The sequence below is a fragment of the Herpailurus yagouaroundi genome, unplaced genomic scaffold (assembly GCF_014898765.1).
Source record: "Herpailurus yagouaroundi ecotype Mexico unplaced genomic scaffold, PumYag 165, whole genome shotgun sequence".
Classification (NCBI taxonomy): Eukaryota; Metazoa; Chordata; class Mammalia; order Carnivora; family Felidae; genus Herpailurus; species Herpailurus yagouaroundi.
The window spans coordinates 23,119,057-23,141,815 of record NW_024412406.1 but is presented as its reverse complement, the minus strand read 5'-3'; the positions used below and the strand labels follow the sequence as shown (position 1 = coordinate 23,141,815).

The following is a 22,759-nucleotide window of genomic DNA, read 5'->3' as shown; positions in this document are numbered from 1 at the left end:
TCCTACACTACAGTGAGTCACATTTTTCTTCCTTCTTCCCTAATCCCTGGTGTGTTGTAAGGGTGATTGAGTATCTAATTACTTCTTAATTGAATGCACATATTATACATTTTTCACTAGTTCAAGCTTAATGCCTTCAGTCCAGAAATCAGAGTCAATGAAATTAAGTTGAATTGGGATTTGGGCAACTATTATAATGAGAGAAGGTTTGTATTACGTCTAATTATAAGTAAATGTGGATTTTAGCATTATTTCCTATGGAAATATTTCAGGTACAGGAATGTGCCATAAATGACTAATTTAGATGATTAATAACATTGTTATTCTTATTTACAATCTTTTATTCCTCATTGCAGTGATTTTATTGCTGGGACCCACTAAATATAATCATTCGTTAAAGAAAAGATACCATTAGAGAATCATTAGTTGTACCAAAATCAGAACGAACATTCACATCTGTGAAAAACTAGATGAGTTTCTCTGCAGCATAAAAGCTACAGGAATTCTCACATGCTGCAAACAGAAGAAAAACATAAATCTTGGAATCTAATCAGTTACATTAATAAAAAACATTTATTTATGGTAAACCATAAAAATATTACTATCAAAATGGCATTCCAAATTCAGTTAATACTTGACAGAGAAACTATTTCATGAGGTTTTTTTTTTTTCATTTTTGCATTACAGAAGAGTAAAACAAAGTCTGAAATGGATATTCTCCAACAACAAAGGTTGGTTTGCTTGTTTCTAGATACAGGGAGCAACCATCTGAAATAACTGAGTTGAAGATCTCTTCAGGTAGACGACTAGATTAAGTAACTTTTTAAGGTCCAATTCAACACCATGCTTCCAAGATGTCCTAAAAAGATTTACTGTAGACAAGCCCTAAAGACCTTTATGAGTTTCTAACCACTGAAAGTACAACGAGAATTCAAAAATTTTGAAGGGAACTAAAAAAGCACTGTAATGGAAAAGAGAAGCCATCCAAAACCAATGTGGTTTTCTTGCTTTAACAATAAATTTGAGAATGTGTTAGCTACCTAGTGGCAAATTTCTTGATTGGAGAAACCTCCACATTATCTAACAAACATATATGTATTTCTTCCCAAGATATTGGGTATTGTCTAGATCATTTTAGCTTTGTATATTATCAAAACAAGTTTTATTTGGAATGTTTACTTAATTAAAACTGAAGTATCTCCCCAAATAAGGCAAACCTATATTCATATACACACACCCCTAAGGTCTATGTGGTTAAAAAAAACAACTTTTTATGGAACATTTTTATTAAAAATATTTTAAAATATATTGTCTCTCACCCTTTTGAGCATCACGTCAATATCTTTCTTTCTCTTACGTGGTTTCTTCTCTAACTTATCCTTTTCCCTTTTTTGGGAGATGGCTTCTGTCCCTAATATAGAGGTCTGGGGTACGTTTCTCCACGCTATCATGCCATAATTCTTTCCTCATCCTCCTGCCATTTCATTTTCATGCTGAGATTTCAGATTCCCTAGGTTTTGCTATATGTAAGCAATTTGCTATATACAATCATCAGGACTGTGACTATTACATAACGAAATGAAACTATTAAAAAGAGGACTTCAGTCATTCTGTCCTGTTTCCATATCCCCTTGATAACTGTCAACACCTAGCAATGTAGCACTAGATCTAATTCAGATAAGTTTCCCAAGGCACATTTTCAAAAGACTCTGCACCTTAATAATAGATGCCAATAATAGAGCCTTTCATTATGGATGGCGAGAACAAACTACAATACCACCCAACTCCAATGGCAGATGACACCAATTTGTCACAGCATTCCCTCCCACTAGGCTCACAAGTGGATTCAGTCTCCTTTTCAACCAATCACAGCTGACACAGAAGTTTGAGGGCTCCACATTATCCAGGTCTTTGATCTTTACAAATCTTCCTTTAATAATCCTACGCAGAAGAGAGCAGAATGCTCTTGTGATGGTCTAGGTAAGGGATGAGGCTAACTTCATGGGGTGTGAGGTTGGGAAAGGGGACACTGAGATAGACTGGGGAGCTATCAGAAGGCAAATCTGCAGAACTGGATGATAAATTGGAAATGTGAGATGAGGTGAGGAAGAGAGGTGTCAGGTATAACAGGTTTCTAAGAAAACTGGAAGAGAGCCAGGTCTTTGGAGAAAGATCATAAATTCACTCTTGTGTATAGTGAGGTTAAGATGTCTTTGACATATCCGAAAGAAAAGTCATACAGACAGCTGGGCATTCAATTCTGGATTCAATTCAACTCTAGAACTTAATAGAGAGACCTGGTCTTGGACTATAAATGCATGGGTCATCTGCATTGGGTGGCCACAGAAACTGTAGGTCTAGGTAAGAGCATGCGTCACAGGCTGGACTGTGAGGACTCCCAACAGTAAGCGGCCTCCCTGAAGGTCCATTCGAGGGCTGAGCTTTCATGCTTCCCTCGTTCTGGGATGATTGCTTTCCTAAGTCTCTGTAAACTTCATCATGAAAAAGAAAAACTCAAGAGAATGGACAGCAGGTAAATGAGGAGAAAATTGAAATGAGAGCCTCTTTAAAAATACAGTTTTCTTAAGAAGTCTCAAAGTGGGAAAATGGAGTCAAAAAATTGATTTGGGGAAATTACCAAAAACGAGCACCCATGATGTAAAAGGCATAATAGAACATGTTTAGCTAAGGTAACCTGGTCTCAGTAATTTTTCACTGGAAAATATATTCTCTAGATTTAAAATCATGAACCCCACCATCCTTAAGGTATCAGAATATAAGAATGTTCAACATACAAGTTGGCCCACGATTGCCAAATATTCTCTTATCTTTCCCCCAAACCCAATCTTGTTTTAATTCGGGGGGGGGGGGGGGAACAAAAATTAAATCATTCCCCAATTGTTATCCACAATAAATAAATAAATAAATAAATAAATAAATAAATAAATAAATAAATAAAACATTTCTAAAACATAAAAAGAAGGAAAGGATAAATACGGAAGCAGGGATTATTTTCCTTGTTGAGTAATCTTGGAAGAAATGCTGATATAGCTTTGATGTTTTTCATTCTGGAGTTAATAACAATTTTTATATCACATAATCAAAACATAATAGATAGGTTGAGCACCCTTGATATTTTGGCCTTTTCCTGAAATTATTTTGAAATCCTTTAGGAAATCCATTCCGTTTTCAAGAAATCCTATATGATATAGTAAATAGAAAACAGCTATATCCAGCGAGTTTTTCATTTCTCACCCTAATGCTGTGCATCAAGTTAAATTATTAGAGTGAGGAAAAGTCCAAGTTCTATTGACTGAAAATATGGCTTTGAGCTTTCCATTTGTCCTAGAAGGATAATAGCTTTTACCTACTTGGTCATTCAGAGTTGACACTCTCCCTTCCCCACATAGCCCCTCCTTTCCTATAATGCCTTATCCTTTTCCAACCTGTAACTCCTCTTAGGTTATAAAAGAGAACTGATATGAAACTGATGCTTGTGATAGCATTATTAAAGCTAAAAAGACAACATTATTAGTTGAAAAAGTATATGTGGGGAAGAGCTCAACACAGTTCAGGAAAGCTTCAAAGACCCAGAAAGAAAAATGAGGGGAAGTCTGACAAAGGGATCATTCAAAATCATTTGGTCAATAACGCCTCTTTTTTCTTCTTTTTTGTTTTACTTTTTTCCCTAATTGGAAGCATACTTTTATTTTTCCCCATTTCAAGGGTGGGGGGTAGGAAACAATTTAAAGAGCCTTGTGGCACTGGTTTTACAGAAAATAAATAATACAATTAAGTACAGCTACTGTAAACATGTGCAGCTTAACAATATTTGAGTCACTGGGAAATAAGCAAGTCTTTGAATAGCCAGAAAAGCTTTAAATAATGGGCTAATGCTTTGTGAAACAAACAGGCAAATAATCATCTCATCAGAACATAAGTACCAGTATTGAGATACCAAGAACAAAAGCAAACTGTCTTTCTCCTGTCTTTGCACAGCTTTTACGAACTGTATACTATTTTGTACACGTGTGTTGTGTGGATATTTTATACCAATGTTATTGTGAATTACTATAAAGCATTGACGATTTTCTTCTCTCTCTTTTTTTGCAATGCCTTTTAAACTTTGTAGCTATCTAACTGCATAACTTATAAAGAAATACTTATTTTGTATTTTTACCTTGTATAGATTTTTATATATGTATCAAATGAACAAATGCCAAATAAAGAGAATGGAAAAAAAAAAAAGGAAACTGGACCTAAACTTTGGTCTTGTTTTTTGTTTGTTTTTACACAGATATGGTTCTCACACAGAAAATTCAATGGGTAATGGATCATTTCATGTCCACTGGCTCCCAGAAACCTGAACTAGCACTGCAAAACTAAAGAATTTCCAGCACCTGGATGAGTTATAACCTAGTCCTTTAAACAAGTATAAAACCATAGTTCATACTTCTTAAATGGTAATATAAAAAGTCACAGATTATTCATGGAATAATAAGTCTTGGTTATCAAAGCTCTCCAGATGTCTAGCCATGTCATATAAAAAAAAAAAAAGTCATTTTAAGTCCAAAAACTAAAGTTATTTTAGTAAGACATAGCTAAAATAAATCTGAATTATTTTAAACATTTTTTAGAGAACTACCAGAATTTTTTTTTTTCCTTTTCAGTTCCAAGAGCTTAAATGAAACATTCATGCATTAAATTCAAAGTCTGACTGTCAAATCATTCCACTTTAATAAAAATTTGAATTACCGCCCTTAGGGCATTATTAAATATCAAATAAAAAGCACACATCCATAAGTTTGATTTCCCAATATAATTTTATGTAGAACTATGACTAGATTTGTATTACACATTTCAAGATAAAAGGGTCAAAAATATATTCATAGAAGGATGAAGTCAGAACTGGAGTTGCCTTTGAAAGAACTCCTACACCATTCTAAGGAATTTGGGGGAAAGTGACACCCTTTAAGTAATCTTGGCCACAAAGATGAGGACACAAATCCACCCTCCTTTTAAAATGCCTAGGTCATAATTGATTTAAAGCCTTGAAAATTTATTCTCTACCTTCCTACCATATAAGGAATACGAAGTATCTGAAATACACATAATCTCATCAACAACATTTTGGTCTGCGTGCCATGTGTGGGGGAGACAGAAAAGAGCGACGGTTATTTAGATCTTTACAGAAAGGCAACTCTGGCCTAGGACTAGGTATGGATCAAAAATTCAAGGTAATAATCTGATTTCATAAAAAGTGTCATTTATAGTTACTGGTATTCACAGAGTACACTAAAACCTAGACTGGAGAAATCAATAAATTCATTTTCACCCAACCTCACTGCACCTCCTGCCCACCCCTCCTACTGTGTTGCTCCTGTGAACCCACCGTCCCTCCCTTCTCTCTGCTCTGATCTTCCACCTTCCCTCCTGCTCTCACGCCTCTGGCTGCAGCCCCATTCTTCCTTAAGTAACAAAGGCAAGTCAGGGAAACGCAAAAGCTACAACCCACCACCTCCTTCTCCCTTCCTATAATAGCCCAGAGAGTGTCCACTCTCGTAACAAAGCAGTATCGACATTTGCTTAGGGTTTCATCCCTTTTCGTTTTCAGTAGTCTCTGCACCCAACGTGGCGCCTGCACTCAAGGCCCCCAGATCAAGAGTCGCATGCTCTTCCAACTGAGCCAGCCCGGCACCCCAGGTTTCTTCCCCTTTCAACTCCTCAGGGACCTCACAGCTAGGATCAGCCCCTCTGAGACATCACAAGACACCTCCCCCTCCTCCCTTCCCACTCAACTCAGGCCTGCCTGCGCAACACACATCCCTCCCTCAGCACGCCACCCCCCACCGCCAGTGTGGGGATGCTCTCTGACCTCTGCCGAGCAGTGGGTAAGAAGAAGGGCTCTGCCGGTCAGGCTGCCCAGGTCCAATTGCCAGCTCTGCCACTCAGGGACTGCATTATTCTAGCCAGTGATCTAATTTCTCTGTGCTTCAGGAACTTATTTATAAGGCCGCCTGTTAAATTTTAGGAGCACTTAATGAGATGATCCCATGTAGCATCAGAACATTATACACATACACATACACATACATATACATAATCTCCATGCCAATGACGACCATACTCAGTTCAGACCTCCTTTCTGATCTCCACTCTCGAAACTCTAGTACCTACATGAGGGGTCCACCACTGTGACTGACAGACCATCTCTCATTCAACGAGCTCCAACTCCACTGTCTTTCCAACCCAGAGTCTGCTCTGGCTTTCCTGCCATCATTCAATGGCACTTCATCCACACAAGTTTCTAAAGCCCCCAATTCCCAGAAGCTATCTTTGGCTATTTCCAGCTCCTTCCACCATCAACCAATTTATCAACTAAGTATCACTTTCAATGTTTATTTAACACACTTTAACTTTTCCGCATCTCCACTGCTCCTATTCTAGTAGCCAAGACTCTGTGTCTTTCACCTCGGCTACCCGGCAGACTTCTAAAATATCTCCCTCCCCCTCCCCCTCCCCCTTAGCCCACTATGACCCGATCTGTTCATTCCCCAGCTACTGTGATCTATTGAAAACACACATGAGGTCCAGCCACTCCCCTGAGTAAAAGTCTTCATGGGTTCTCAGCACATCAACAGCAAAATAAAGATGCCTTCATGTGGCAGCCAGAGGCTTCGGGGCCTCCGAGATAAGAGCTCTGCCCCTTTGATTCCTACATGCCAGATGTACAGGGTCTCCCTTTGTACCTCAATGCATCAAATTCTCACCTCCTCCACAGGGAGCAGCCCCTCAGGGCCTTTGCAAGAGATATTCCCTCTATCTGAAATCTCCTTCACTGCATTTTCTTCTTCTTCTTCTCATTCATGGATTCATTATAAGCTGTAACTGTATGTTTTTGAAGTATTTGTTTTTCCTCTGTCAGGCTCCCCACATGAGATTCTAAGTTTCATGAGAACAGAGACGTGTTCTTCTGACCTTTGGATACCCAGAACCCTCACATAGTAGGTGCTCGATAATGATTTTTGAGCAAATGTATTTTAATTCTTTAGTTCCTCCATTGTAAGGCTTAGCTTAAAGCACTCTTGGGTTTTTCTCCCTTGTTACCATATATGGATTACTCTAAGTCCCCACTCGTTCCTACGAAAGCAACTTTGCCTGGTTGGCCTTCGCCATCTCCAAAATCAGAAGGGGAAGAACTGTACTGGCTAAGCAATGCAGAGTCAGTGAATGACTGGAATGTGGCTGGCTGATACACGCTATGCGTAGTTCTAAAGAATTTCCAGGGGCACCTGGGTGGCCCTGTTGATTAAACATCCTATTCTTGATTTTGGCCCAGGTCATGATCTCACAGTTCAGGTCGTGAGTTCAAACCCCGTATCAGGCTCGGTGCTAACAGCACGGGGCCTGCTTGAGATTCTCTCTCTCCCTCTTTCTCTGCCCCTACCCTACTCACGAGCGCGTGCGCTCTCTCTCAAAATAAACATTTTTAGAAAATAAAGAGGGGCGCCTGGGTGGCGCAGTCGCTTAAGCGTCCGACTTCAGCCAGGTCACGATCTCGCGGTCCGTGAGTTCGAGCCCTGCGTCGGGCTCTGGGCTGATGGCTCAGAGCCTGGAGCCTGTTTCCGATTCTGTGTCTCCCTCTCTCTCTGCCCCTCCCCCGTTCATGCTCTGTCTCTCTCTGTCCCAAAAATAAATAAACGTTGAAAAAAAAATTCAAAAAAAAAAAAAAAAGAAAATAAAGAAAGAATTTCTAATTTGCCTATAGATATTCAAGACACAAAGTATTATACGTCATGATGGATTCAAGGTACAATGGAGATGCTTCAACTCTTAAAAACCTTGAATCTAACAGAGAAAAAATAAGAAATACACACATAGCTAACTGGAAGAAAGAATGTGAACTGAGAGGCACAATTTAAGGGAGAAGCAGAGAATTTGTGCTGAGAACAGTATTTGAGTTGGGCCTGCAGGGGTGGGAAAGAATGTATGAGCAAAGCACATTCACATAAGAAAAAAGAAGTCTGGACAGAACACTAGGAATATGTGGTATATAGAGAGAGGCAAGAAAAACGGATGGGGAAACACGTGGACAAAATGATCACCTTTTAAAATTCCAACGTCCACTGTCTAGCTTGTGAGACCGTGAGCTTCTCGAGGCTACAGATTTCTACTGACCTGGGACTCCCACACACCGTTCCACCCGCACAGTATGTGAGCTCACACTCTCCACGGTCCATTGAACAAAGTCCAAGCTCTGACCCGTTTGCCTACGTTAACTCCGACAGATGCTTTCCTCTTGTGGGAAGCAGTGGCTGGCCAGCTCAGGGAACCGACCTCTGTATGCACTCTTAGGCAATGCACAAGGTAAAGAAATAATCCAGCATATATACAGCCATTTATGTATATTTGAGCTTTCCCGTGTCTGTGACGTTTTATCCTGTTAGCTCTATGGGGATAAGGTATACACATATTGAATTCGGTATGTTAAAATGCATAGATTATGTCTTAGACAATAAAGAAACGTGCCATATTCACGTAACTGACAAGCGTTTCTTGATCTATCAAATAAAAGCACTTGCACAGGTCAAGGGTTTTAATGCATGCCAGATCTGCCCTCGCCTACCCCGATAAATAAGATCGAATCTGCATTAGACAAGGGTCAACTCTGAGGCTCACACACTCCTCCAGTGGCCTCCTTTGTGTTCCTCAGTCATCAGGAGGTGACTGCTGCCGTTTCAAGGCTACAGCATAGGGAGCGCTTAAAAAGGACTTAACCTCTTCACCTGGAGTAAAGAGGGGCTGCCTCTCTGCCTCGAGGCTCCTTATCTCATGAAGGTCAATATTAAAGCAAAACGACAATTAAAGGCTGCTCTGGTGGGAAAATAGAAGGATGGCAGATTCTTTCTCAATACTGCGTGAAATTTTTAAAGCCACCTGATTTGTAATTAACAGCGCTTGCGAACGTGTCATCCGTTTTATCAAAATGAAGTGCACTCACGCTGCTAAATTATCAGCATCACCATGAGAATAACTCTGGCATGGCAGCTGCACGTAACTGTGTGCCCTCTTTTCCTTAATCTGCACATACCCAGATGAAGGCAGTCTTGTTCCTGTTCTCGCTGGCTACTGAAATGCAGCTCTAATGACTCTGTCACTAAGTGGCTGAGTGGGTCTAAAATTGTCTCCCAAAATCCCGTCACAGCCTTCCACAAGCTCAGCCCCCTTGACGTGTGTCCTCAGCCTTCGAAATTCTTCGATCTGAAAATAAAAACAGAGCAACACAAGCTGATTATTTGCCAGACATTTCATAAATGACTTCAAATATGCATACATTGTAAGAGTTTTAAAAAATAAAATTAAAGTTGATCTTCAGGAAGAGCAAAACCGTCTTAAGTCTTCCAGACCTGAGGAAGGCATCAGACACAAGTGGCACCCAAGCAACGAAGCCCGGAGAAGAGGAGACACCGAAGTCTCCAGACAACCCCAACAGCCACAGAAACCTGCTGGACTCATTCACGCGAGAATGATACACACCTCCCCAAGAGCTTGCATGATAAGACAAGGCGAACAAACGAATGAGTGCTCTTAAATGCTTCCCAAGTACAGCTTTCATTAATGGATTCTGGTCCTGCTGTATCCTGATTAGATAGATCCTGATTAGATGCTGGATTCATCAGATGGAGGTTTCCTTTACCACAAGACTCCCTCTGCCGCGCTTCCAGCCTTCTGGAGCGCACAGGCCCAGTGAATATCTCCGACTGTCCAAAACCGTTAAGCCCAACTTCCCCCCCTTAGCAATATCGATTTTCAAGTGCATCTCCCTTTCTCAGGTGGCTTCCCCAGATCCCATGGATTCTCATTCCACAGGAAGGAAGAGATCCCCAGTGTCGCAAGGATCAGTATATCCAACTTGCCAGGTCTCCATCTCCCAAGAACCCACTCGCTGCCGGGACCCGCCAAACGCTAGTGAAGCAAGAAGCGAACGTGATGAACATTCACCAGGCTCATTCGCATTCGTCGATTTAGCTACAGGACTCATCACCTGATGTTCTTCTGCGTAAATGTCGCACAGTCACAGGACACGTTCTTTGCCCCTTCCACGAAAGGAGAAACCGAACAATGAAGAAAGTTTCCACGCGAGCCAGGTGTGACAAGTCCCAGTCAGCCTGCCCTTCTCCTGGCTTCACTGCCACCTCTTCAGGATTCTCATCACTCAGGGGCGCTTGGGTGGCTCTGCTGCGTAAGCATCTGACTCCTGATTTCAGCTCAGTTCATGATCTCACAGTTTGTGAGTTTGAGCCCCGCAGCAGGCTCTGCACTGACAGTGTGGAAGCTGCTCAGGATTCTCTCTCCCTCTCTCTGCCTCTTCCCTATTCATTCTCATTGTCTCATTCTCTCTCTCTCTCTCTCTCAAAATAAATACATAAAACTTAAAAAAAAGTTTTTAAAATTTTTTTTTCAACGTTTATTTATTTTTGGGACAGAGAGAGACAGAGCATGAACGGGCGAGGGGCAGAGAGAGAGGGAGACACAGAATCGGAAACAGGCTCCAGGCTCTGAGCCATCAGCCCAGAGCCCGACGCGGGGCTCGAACTCACGGACCGCGAGATCGTGACCTGGCTGAAGTCGGATGCTTAACCGACTGCGCCACCCAGGCGCCCCTAAAAAAAAAGTTTTTAAAAAAGAAATTCTAATCAACTCAGTATAACCTGTATCCTCCATATTCCCGGATGTGGAACAAATGTGCTTTAAAGAGCATCGATCCACCGAAAGTTCACCAGGAAAACAGGGCTTTGTCTACAAATGTTCTTCATACAGCAGAGCCACAGGATTCTGCCATTTGTGAGCTACAATGAAATGCAGGAGATCAACTGATTCAGGGGTTCTAATAAAAGTCTAGAAACCCCAAGAGATTTTGGAGGGCCCATGAAACCCCTGGATGACATGCAAATGTTTACATGTGCCTTTCCTAAGAAGAGGTTCCCAGACTCCAAAAGAGTTAAGTCTCACAGGATTCTAATATTCCCACCACTCCTATACTCGTCGGGAAACGGAGCACAGGGAAGAGTAAGTAGCTTGTTAGATTTGAATCCAAGTTAGAAATCTAAGGTCTTATTTTCTCAGCATTCCAAACGATTTCCCTAAATGGGAGAAGGCTGACCCACCTGCTACTGTCCTGTCGTCTGCTTTTTTAGAACACCTGTGTGCTGTACTTGCACAGCAGTGCCAGTGAGATGAGCAAGTGGCTGTTTAGTCTACACAGTGGTTTTTCACTAGACTTCCTTGGGATCTCAGGCTGAGAATACGGGCGGCACCTATTGCTTACTGCATCTGGAAAACTTCTAGAAGCAAGGTTGCGTGCGAATCCCGTCATCATCCGTGGAGTGTGCTTTGACTTCGAGTTTGTCACGGAGCAGAAAGGAACCCAGTCAAGCTTCTTCAAGAAGGCGACTATGGAGGTGAAGGCAGTTGCGTTCTGCATCCAAAACCCCGTTCACCCCCCGGCTCTGACCCCTAAGACCCCAACGACCCGATCAGGTCACCTCTTTAGGCTTCAGTTTCCACGTGCGTATAAGCGTGATGATGGCAGTACTTGTGAGGACGGTCCAAGGAGTGAGATAATTCACGACAATCACTCAGCATACGTCTAGCACGCAGACGTGCTCGGCAGCTACTAGCACAACTTCTTGTGAAGTCAAACCTTTAGCATCCTGAGATAAATATTTAGCTACAACTTGATAGGTAAAAAGCAGACTGGAGGTCAGAAGCCAACTGACTGAGAAAACAGAAAGGGCTCCCTCCTTGCATTTGATGTGTCAACCCCACGTAAGGGCTGCGTCTAGAATCTTCATACCATGCACCGGGTCACTGAGGAGCGACAGAGACTAGAAACCGTACTGCGTACATATATTTTAGGAAATGCTTCTTTTTGGATTGACCTTGAGGCTTATGTTAAAACTAGGTTAATTTTATATTTACATATTCGGAGCTGACAATAAATCTTTCAAGCCTCAGACCTCAGCCTGAAGCAAATTCAGTGAAAACAGCTTCTTCTCAAACAGATGAGCTGAATCCACAGCGAGCCAGCCTCAAATCACTGCATTCTTGGAGAGAACTATTTCACAAGAAACGTGTTTCTCTGATCATAGGCAACACTTTAAAGACTTCAAACGTCAACAGAGATGGAGGGAAAAACATGTCCTTCTGAAATGCCAATTTTTCTGAAGTAACCCCCCCCCCCAAACCTTTAGTCACTTCAAATGGTTTCAAGACCATACTGGGTTATCTCCCACTGAAGAGACAGACATTGAGAAATGAGCAGAATAATATTTTCAGGATAAAAGTCTGCAATGAAATTCAAATGTCAGGGCAGTACAGAGACTTTCACTGTCACACGTATCAGTAGGGATGATTTCGTTGATTTTTAATACTACTCTACTTAAACATGGTTGTTTTTAACCAATTTAAGAGAGACAGAGACACAGAGAGAGAGAGGGAGAGAGGGGGAGAGAGAGAGAGAGAGAGAGACAGAGAGACAGAGAGACAGAGAGACAGAGAGACAGAGACAACAGAGACCCAAGCTTTAGGGAGAAAGCCTCATCTCCTAAAGGTAGCAGAGTTGAACAGTGACTGGTCTCTGAACCAGGAGTGCACTCTACTTAGTCTAAAGCATTTACTCCAACCTTCAGTGACTCATGAACCAATTTATTCACTCAAAGTTCAGCTTTAAAACTGCATTCTTTAGGAGTGCATTTAAAGTGCTAAGTTACATGGCTTCAGGTTTGGCACCAATTATTTTCAAAAGTTCCCAAGTTTCTATAAATATCCTCTACCAGACTTCTTTTGACTTACATCTCTGTTATCATGTTTAAAGAGAAAAATAACACATAAAAGTCAATGTTCTCATATTATTTTATCATCAGGTAATGGCAATAAGCGAATTAGAGTAATATAACTCCTTATGGCAGCCATCAAAAGCAAGTCAAAAGCAGGCTGTACTTAAATAGTCCATATACACTTCTATATCCTGGGATTATACGTTATATGTCATTTATAGGATTCTCCAGCTTTCATGTATTCAGACTTGTTTTTGTTTATTTCATTTTCTTCAATCTACTATCTCACTTTTTTCTAAAACCGTTGCTCCCTCTTTTTTATTAACTTCTCATCCATAAACCAACTCATCTGTCTTTGACTCATTAATCTGATCTAATTTTCCTAAGAGCTTAGAGAAGAGAATATCCTCTCCCCAGTAACAATGATGTCAACCTTCCCTTATTCCAATCCTCAGTCCTGGTCTCTGTCACTGTCTTCCCATCTTTGCTTGAAGATGGTTACTGATGAGCTACGCATACACAAACATCATCAAAATTGCAGTCCAGACATGGACAGACATTGCTCTAAAGAAGATATACCAATGGCTAACAGACACATGAAAAAATGCCCAACATCACTCATTATCAGGGAAATACAAATCAAAACCACAGTGAAATACCACCTGTCAGATGGCTAAAAATAACAACTCTGGAAACAACAGATGTTGGCGACAACGCAGAGAAAGGGGAACCCTACAGAAAACAGTATGGAGGTTCCTCAAAAAGTTAAAAACAGACCTACCCAATGACCCAGCAACTGCACTACTAGGTATTTATCCAAAGGATACAAAAATGCTGATTTCTCGAAGGGGCACACGCACCCCGATGTTTATAGTAGCACTATCGACAATAGCCAAAGCATGGGAAGAGCCCAAATGTCCATCAACTAATAAATAGATGAATGGATAAAGATGTGGTGTATACACACACACACACACACACACACACACACACACACACACACAATGGAATATTACTAAGCCATCAAAAGGAATGAAATGTTGCCATCTGCAACAACATGGATGGAACCGGAGTGTATTATGCTAAGGGAAATAAGTAAGTCAGAGGAAGACGAATACCACATGATTTCACTCATATGTGGAATTTTAATAAACAAAAGAGATAAACATAGGGAAAGGAAAGAAAATAAAATAAGATAAAAACAGAGAGGGAGGCAAACCATAAGAGACTGTTATGTATAAAGAAGAAACAGAGGGCTGCTGGAGGGTGACGGATGGGCTAAATGGGTGATGGGCATTGAGGGCACTTGTTGGGATGAGCACTGGGTGTTATATGGAAGCGACAAATCACTAAATTCTACTCCTGAAACCAATACTACCCTATATGCTATATGGTAACTAACTTGAATATAAATAAACTCTTGGAAGATAATTAATTAATTAATAAAATGCCAAGCTGATCATGTTATGCAAGGAGTTATAACTGTTTACCTGCTTGACTCTGTTCTAGGTAAGGAACCTCCGAAAGGAAGTATTGTGTTGTTCATTATTCTGTTCTCACTCTTTCTTTTGTAATGAATCTTCAAAAAATATTAGTTGGATGAATAAATAGCTGGTGACTTTAAAAAAAAAAAAAAGAACTACAGTCTAGAGTTCATGACCACCACTATACTATCGGAATTAATTTCATCTATTTAGATTCTTTTTTTATCGTGACTACCAGAAGTTTTAATCTCACATATACGGCTCATACGGTGTTTCCACTGGATACTCAATACTTACCTTCGAAACTCCGCATTCCAGTGTTAGAGTGCTGTTCTAAATTACACATGGAGGTAAATACAAGTAGACAAGAAATAGGGGTTCTCAAAGTGCGCTTCCTGGAAGAAGTTCCTACCCCAGTCATACTGAATCAGAAACTCTGTGGGGCCCAGCAATCTGTGTTCTTTTCTTTGTTTGTTTGTTTACTCATTTCAGGGGGGGAGAGAGGGACTGAGAGAGGGGGGCAAAGGATTTGAAGTGGGCTCTGTGCTGACAGCAACAAGCCCAGTGTGGGGCTCGAACTCACGAATCGCAAGATCATGACCTGAGCTGAAGTCCAACGCTTAAGTGACTGAGCCACCCAGGAGCCCCCCAGCAATCTGTGTTCTAACAAGCCCACAAGTTTGAGAATTCATGGATACAGAAGAAAATTTACAACAAATATTCCAAATGATTTGGAAAAAAAAATTTTTGACAGAGAGAGAGAGAGAGAGAGGTAGAGAGCGCACACATGCAAGCACATGAGCAGGGGAGGGGCAGAAGGAGGGAGAAAGAGGATCTTAAGTAGCGACTACATGGGGCTCTATCTCACAACCGTGAAATCATAACCTGAGCCAAAGTCAAGAGTCAGATGTTTAACTGACTGAGCCACTCTGGTGCCCCTGAAATGATTTTCAAACATGACCAGGCCATGGTCCCACAGCAACTTGGCTTTTAGGGTTAACAGCACCTCAAAACCCATGTGGAGCACACGGAAAGAGGGGCCCTGCTCCTGCCGCTGAGTCCTGGATATAGTAACATCCCCTTGGTCACCCAGGACCAGGTGGGCTCCCAGGTCCCACTGGCTAAGCATGACCTGACCCAGGCTGCTGGGGTTAGGAAGAGTCCCGCTTTCCAACCTCTAAGAAACACGGAATGGGGAAGGATGAAGAGGAAGGAAAATGGAGAAGAAAAGAAAATTAAAAGTGGTTTTCCAAGTTCTAACAAGACAAATATCCACATAGTGAAGAACAACAAGCACATTTATATTTCTTCGCTTCACTGGGATCACGTAACGTTGAAAGAGATAAAAACAAAGACAGGCACATCTAACTTGAGAAAGCAGATAAATTAACAAATAGGAACAGATGAGTAAGAGGAAACAGAAGAGAGAAAAAAGGCAAAGGAGAGTAAAACTTTATCAGTCATCTGCGTGTGTGTGCGTGCACATACTTGTACACATGCCATTATATCAAAATAACCACATTTTATCAACCCTGAGTGTTGTTCACATTTTAATGTCTCTGGAAATCAGGATGTGTCTGAAAATTCTGTTGACAGACTTGATGAAATCTGGTTATTTTTTATTCCATTCTTGGAATCTCATCTCCAAACATAATAATTCAGCTGGAAAAAAATTCTCCTGTAGCATCCTAATGCTTAGACCACTGTTTATTGAAAAGTAATTTAACAGTTATGGATCATAGCAAAATAAAAGAAAATTACACTCATTCAAATCCATCCAATAGCATGCTTTTTCCCCCTAGCATATGCTATGCTAACCAAGAATAATATGAACAAATTCAACTAAGCAGAGGCTCCCAGATCCATACTCTAGAATTCTGAGTACTTTAGAAGGGCGAAAATGCTCCAGGATAGGCTTAACTGTCAACTCTCCATCAACAAACAGAAGATGACTCCTCCTTAAATCCAGCTGCTGTGCATTTCATTAAAAGGTGTGATGATTTAGAGCTTTTTCTTTAATGTGGCTACTGCAGACATTATTGTCCTATGGCAGATGGTTTATTTCAAGATACCCATTATTTCCGTAATAATACCCAGCAGCTTAATTTACATGTTAACCTTGGCATCTAAAAGTAAACATTTCTTCCTCAATACAGTTTTATATTTCTCAATATAGTCAGCTATGCAAAGACTCTAGCTACTATTTGCTGTTCCCTTTGTTATTTTATATACAATCCCTCCCCTTTTCTCTGTTCCTCTTTAAGGGCAATAATGATACGAGAGGTCTCAATTTTTCTTGGTCTAAATTTTAGAACCACATCTCTCCCTCTAGTCCCTCTCATTTTTATTGCCCTCTCTAGACCTTTTCCAATTTTGCTCTGCTTTCTCTGAAATTCTAAGAGCAGCAAGAGTGAAACATTCAAGTCAACCGACAGACTAATTTATATCTTCCCAAAATTATGATTTTTTCCAAAATCACTCTAAAATGCATTCTAATATGTGCATGTGTGCATTTTAAATATAATTTTTGTCAAACTGGTTTCCATAGAACACCCAGTGCTCATCCCAACAGGTGCCCTCCACCCTGCCCATCACCCACTTTCCCCTCGCCCCCGCCCTCCCCCCCGTCAACCCTCTGTCTGTTCTCAGTATCCAAGAGTCTCTTACAGTTTGCCTCCCACCCTCTCTGTAACTTTGTTTTTCCCCTTCCCCTCCCCCACGGTCTCCTGTTAAGTTTCTCAAGATCCACATATGAGTGAAAACATATGGTATCTGTCTTTCTCTGCCTGACTCATTTCACTTAGCATAATACCCTCCAGTTTCATCCATGTTGCTGCAAATGGCCAGATTTCATTCTTTCTCATTGCCAAGTAGTATTCCGTTGTATATATAAACCACATTAAAATGCATTCTAATATGTGTATGTGTGCATTTTAACACTGCTGCCCTCTGACCAGATGCTAGCATGGAGCTTTGTGCAAATAGTACCTAAATCTTTTCTTAAAAAGCTACAGCTACCTGGGAAGTCATCTGTTTTCAAGAGGAGTTGGGATCATTTGGTTTTGGCTCCCAGAGAGGAAGATACGGCTTTTCCCAACAATCGAGGAACAGGTGGGTTAGGGTTAGAGTATGTCACTGACCCTACTCAGAGGGACAACAGAAAGCAAGGTCCCCTTTGAAGCCAGCCAGACACAAAGGCCCAGTGCTCTGTCTCTGAATCTTAGCATCGCACGCTAGTCAACAGGGGAGTAAAACACTATTGCTCAGATTTACAGAACATCGGGTGACATTCACAATGTAGTTCAACATTCACATCCCCGTGCGTTAACATGCTAGCAAGGGAATCCTTAATGGAGTTCTGAGAGGGATGGCGAATGTTCTCTTTTCTGGCCCACCAAGGTTAATCCTAACTTCCAATAAATAGAAATGTATTGTGGTGTTAAAGTTTTATTTTTCACTGTAAGGTTTGATCTATCGTTAGAAAAGTACCCTAAACAAAGCGATGCTGAACAAATAGGACCGCAGACTCAGATTCTTCCACGTCATATTCACGTCTGAGACCTCTCCTCGTGGCTAAATACAACTAATACTTTGCTGAGACCTCTCCTCGTGGCTAAATACAACTAATACTTTGCTGAGACCTCTCCTCGTGGCTAAATACAACTAATAGTTTTCAGCCGTTCATTTAATGTGTGTGCAGCATCGGATACTTCTCATCTCGCCACTCCTTCCTCCTCAAAACTCACGCCCACGCCCCACCGTGGCTTCCAGACATTACGCCACATCAACCTCTTGACTGTCACCCCCTTCTTGAGTCACTGCACAGGGACAACTCTTGCAACGCATGCCCTCATCAGCTGCCACTCCCAGCATCATTCCCTTTCTCTCCCTGAAGGATCTCCTCTTCTACACGTAGGGCTTCAACCATCACCTATGTAATACACCCTTTTCTTGGATGTCACAAAGGCATCTCGAACTCTCCGCATTTACAGCCACAAGCTCCTAATACTCTCCATAAAGCCAGCTCTTCCACTTTTGTTCCCTATCATGGTGGAGAGCAACATCACACTCACCGGTCACTCAAGCCAAAATCCAGGGAGTGGTATGTGGGTTTGAACTCCCTGAAAACCCTCCAGCGTCATCAGTCACCAAGTCTACTACTTTATTATTTCTAAAGCCATTCCTCTCCTTTCATCTCACTGTCACGGTCTTAACGGAGGTTTCCATCTCCATCCTGTACCTACAGAGAGGTTTTTCAAATTCAAACCTGGCCTCGTCTCTTTCTTCCTCACAACATCCCAGAGATTCGTTGCCTTCAGGAAGCCTCCACGTCACAATATCAAGGCTCTCTGATGAAGGTCAGGCCCTTCATCTCCTCTCCAACTTCACCTCATGCTGCTGGCCCTTTATACTAACAGCGTGCATCTCCAAAGTCCTCCGTGCCTATGCCGACACTTCTTCCCCGGTTGGCAATGCCCACTAACAATCGTGCCACACCCCATCACCTGGCCGGGGAAGGAGTACTAGATGGCTAAATCTTATCTGATGTCTGTCCTCTGTGCTACCACAAAACCATATTCACGTCATACCAAGGCACTGTTCACACAAAATTACTGTTCTTTAAGTGTGAACATATTCGCCTTCCCCCTAGAGGGTGAACTCCTTGAGGTCACAACCATGTCTTACTGGTCCTCCACTTCAGTGCCTACTATGGTACCTGGAATATAGAAAATGCCAGATCACCCAATCGATCCATGAATGCATGAGTTAATGAATAAATTACCCATATTATTCTCAAAGGAGATCTTCCCCATGCTAACATCCGCCTTTGACAAGGGTAAAGGAAGACAGGACTATGGCAAAATACTATCAGTTAACTTCTTGCATTAATAGGGTCAGGGACATGTAAAAGCCAATGAATGCATCCCCAGCATCACAAAACATACTGTATATCAAGCCTCAATGCTTTGAAACTTGGTCATCCAAGATTTTATGCTACTGGCGGCAACAACAAGGAAACGTGTATCACTGTCCTAGAAGCAAGTTACAGGAGAAGTAAATGCAGAGGGATGTCTGATCTCTGATATACGTCATTCCCAGAACAATCATAATATCAGGACCGCTGAGGTTGCAATCGCTCACAGTCTGACCTGGACGGGCGGGCCAACCACAAGCACAGCCTTCACACGCCTACCTCCTAATCCCAGACCTTCTTCCCTGCTTTGGAAATGTGATGTCGGAGACAGGACCAGACTTGGGGGTAACCAGACAGCAAAAGGAGAGTAGTAAGTCCCATGGGACGCTGCCAGCTCAGAAGAGTTCTCTTCTAAAAGACAGGATGTCCTCAGGAAAAAGTCCCAAGAGAAGGTTTCTACCATCTTCTCGACTCTTCTTCGCCCATACTCTTTTCTTGGGTATCTCATTTGTTTGTGTCCACTGGCTCCTTCTCTTATGCCAATGATCCCTCCCTCAGTCAGCCTCTGAAGATCTTGCTCTCTGTTTCCAACTGTCAAAAGAAACCAAACTCTTCCTACTTGAGGACACAAAACATAGGCCAAACAGGCAGAAACCTTCTCTGATACCAGTGAGATTTCCTGTCAAGGTCTCACATGGAAAAAAAGAGGGTCTCAAAGGAACTGTAATGTCATAAAGGGCAAGACTTGAAAGGCGACAGTGCTTAGGCACCCAGTACTGATAATCACACGGAATCGGGGTGGATCCCCACAACTACCCACTGGCATTTGGGCTCATTTCTGTAAGGCAGAGTTAATTGCCATTCCGGTGGGCAGCACTCATCCTACGGAGATTCTCTGAGGCATCTGTCACTATTAACTTCTCTCCTCTACACGCTGGCAATGTTCTCTCCCATCCTGGATCCCAGGACATCATTCCCTCCTGACTGTCCTCAAGTCCTTCCTAGTGCCCTGCATGGTACCATCGCCTCCAGCTGCCCTGAGGTTCTCTAATCAGCTGGTGTCTTGTCTCCTCCTCAACTTGAGCACAACTCTGCGTCAAATCCACTTCTTCCTCTTCCTAGACGTGAAGCCTGAATGCACTTCCCAGCCTCCCCCGCCGTCAGATGTGGCCATGTGGCTGAGTTCCAGCCAGGAGAAGGCAAGCATGAGTGTTCACCGTTTCTAGGACTGGCCCTTAAAAAATCCTCCTGGAGATTCTTCACACTCTTCCCCTTTCTGTTGGCTATGTGCCCACCCCTAAGGCAACTCTGCGAGTGAGGCAGTGTCTTTCAATCTGGTCCCTTAAACAACTGCACAGAGAGGAGCCTTCACCAGGAAGAAGAAACCCACTTGCTGGATTCTGAGTAAGAAATAAATTTCTTCTGTGACAAGTCACTGAAATGTTGACATTGACCGGTTACCGCAGCTACCATCTTGGTGTTCAAATCCAAACCCATAATCAGTAGTCCAAACTTCTATTCCTAACATTAGACTCCAATTTCTAATTCCTTTTCTCTCCTTCACTAGACTTACTCCTAATATCTTTCAGGAATTATTCACTTACTTCTTTTTCTAAGAATTAATTTTAAAAGTCCCCAGTCAGGGATGGGTTTCTCTCCTACGCATTTCCAGCACACCTCGCTGCTCACAATGAACATAATTATCTGTGTGACTGTTTGCTTCTTCAACTCTATGGCAAACTTTTTGAGGGTAAAGACTACGTTTTAATCTCTATGTTCTTGTTGGCACTGGGCATAGCTCCTTGTGAGACCAGAGGGATGAATGAATCAACAAGGGATCTGTTATATTAAAAATATGAAGGCCTAAAGGTTATGTGATCAAAGTCTGTAAAAGGATGGCGAAGCTAAATTGGTAACTCTTAAAATTAATCCTTGGAAAAAAGAAAAATAAGAAGCAACTATTAAAGGCTGAAAGGATTTTGAAGATTTAAGGACAAGCAAAAAAGAAGGGTTTACTGAGTAGTTAGTAAACTTAAAGTTCTTATAAAATGATAGGGGATATAATAAAAATCTATAAAACGTTATTAAAGGAAACTTGGTTTGTTTGGAGTATAGCTTAAGACTTCTGAGACTGATCATGAAGAAAAAAAACATAGCCTTTTAGAACACATCCCTTAAATCCCTGGAGGACAGGAGACATTTGAAGTACCTCTCTTGTAATAATATCAAAATCATTATTTAAACATGTTATAATGATGTTGCCTCATGTTCCACCAGCCAACAGCCCAGGACATGCAACTTGGGGCCTCCACCCCTGTGCATCAGCATTACAGCACCTATGCAAAGCCTAAGGTGGGAAGTTAAGTGACCAAACGTGGGGCTAGAGAACAATCCGGATCTTCCCAGAGCATTCCTTTTACCTCCCCTTCAACCGTCTGCTTACAAAACTTTCTTGTGCAAGACAAGGAAGAAGTATTATAAAGCCCACGTGTCTCGCAGAAATAACCAACATTCTCATTTCCAAGACCTTTCTCCTTTCCACTCCTGGGGAATCCTACACAAAGAAATAACTAGACTAATCAAAAGTCTGACTATTTCCGTGACTTCTATTTACTCTATAAAAACTAACTTTTAAAATACAGTTCATAAATGATAGCTTGGTTTTGTTCATCCCTGACCTTTCAATTGCTTTCACTGGTTCAAGACATTTATTTAACTTTCATCTGCAAAGATGTGACAGATCTAAAGGAAGCTAAAACATAAAAGACATTTCTCTCTTACAGAAACAATATTTAACCTTTAACTCAGAACTTCTTCTGAAAGATTTAAAACGTTGTACTCACCTGTAGCTGGGATATAGTTAAAGGGTATCGGAATAATATCCAGGTGACACCTTCACTGCAAGGTGGGATGGTAAGAGAGCCTTCATATACCCAATAATCTCGCAGCAAAGGATCTGTGCGACCACATGGACATGTCACGAAAATTTAAGTTAATGACAACCTTGAAGATTCCAATAATCATTTTCAAAATTACAAACTGTCTAAACAACAGTTTTCAGACTGAAGTCATTTTAAACTAGAGCCTCACACATTTATTCTTAAACTAATCCTCACGAGAAAATAACTGGTGGGAAAATATGACAAACATTCTTTCTATTGTTTCTAGCGATTTCTATCATCGTATCACTATATAATCCAAATATGGCTATATAAACCTGATATATACGTACACATGTGTACGTATATACCAAGTTTGGTCACCTCGGAAGAAGTGTATGTGTGGTGTTTTGTACTTTAGTGAAGGACTGACCTGACTTACTCATACGTAATTCAGTACTAATTCAATACTTACTCCATGTGAGGCACTGTTTGTTCTAAGCACTTTACATGAACTCATCTAACCCTTACAACAAACAAGATACATAGTGTCATTAGCCCCATTTTTCAGACGGAAAAACTGAATCACAGAGGGTTACATAATTTGCCCAAGGTCGCTCAGCTAATTAACTGGCAGAGAGC

At 41.5% G+C, this 22,759-nt stretch overlaps 1 protein-coding gene across 1 annotated transcript in view; it reads right to left on the bottom strand.

Moving 5' to 3' along the window:
* Positions 1-22,759, bottom strand: part of CA8 (carbonic anhydrase 8) — a 90,807-nt gene that overhangs the window by 13,716 nt on the left and 54,332 nt on the right. Inside the window, exons 7-8 of the mRNA XM_040487731.1 lie at positions 22,082-22,194; positions 9,092-9,261 (exon numbers count right to left, since the gene is read on the bottom strand). Coding sequence (XP_040343665.1) covers positions 9,127-9,261; positions 22,082-22,194 — 248 coding nt within the window. The 3' untranslated portion in view covers positions 9,092-9,126. The remainder of the gene's footprint in view (positions 1-9,091; positions 9,262-22,081; positions 22,195-22,759) is intronic.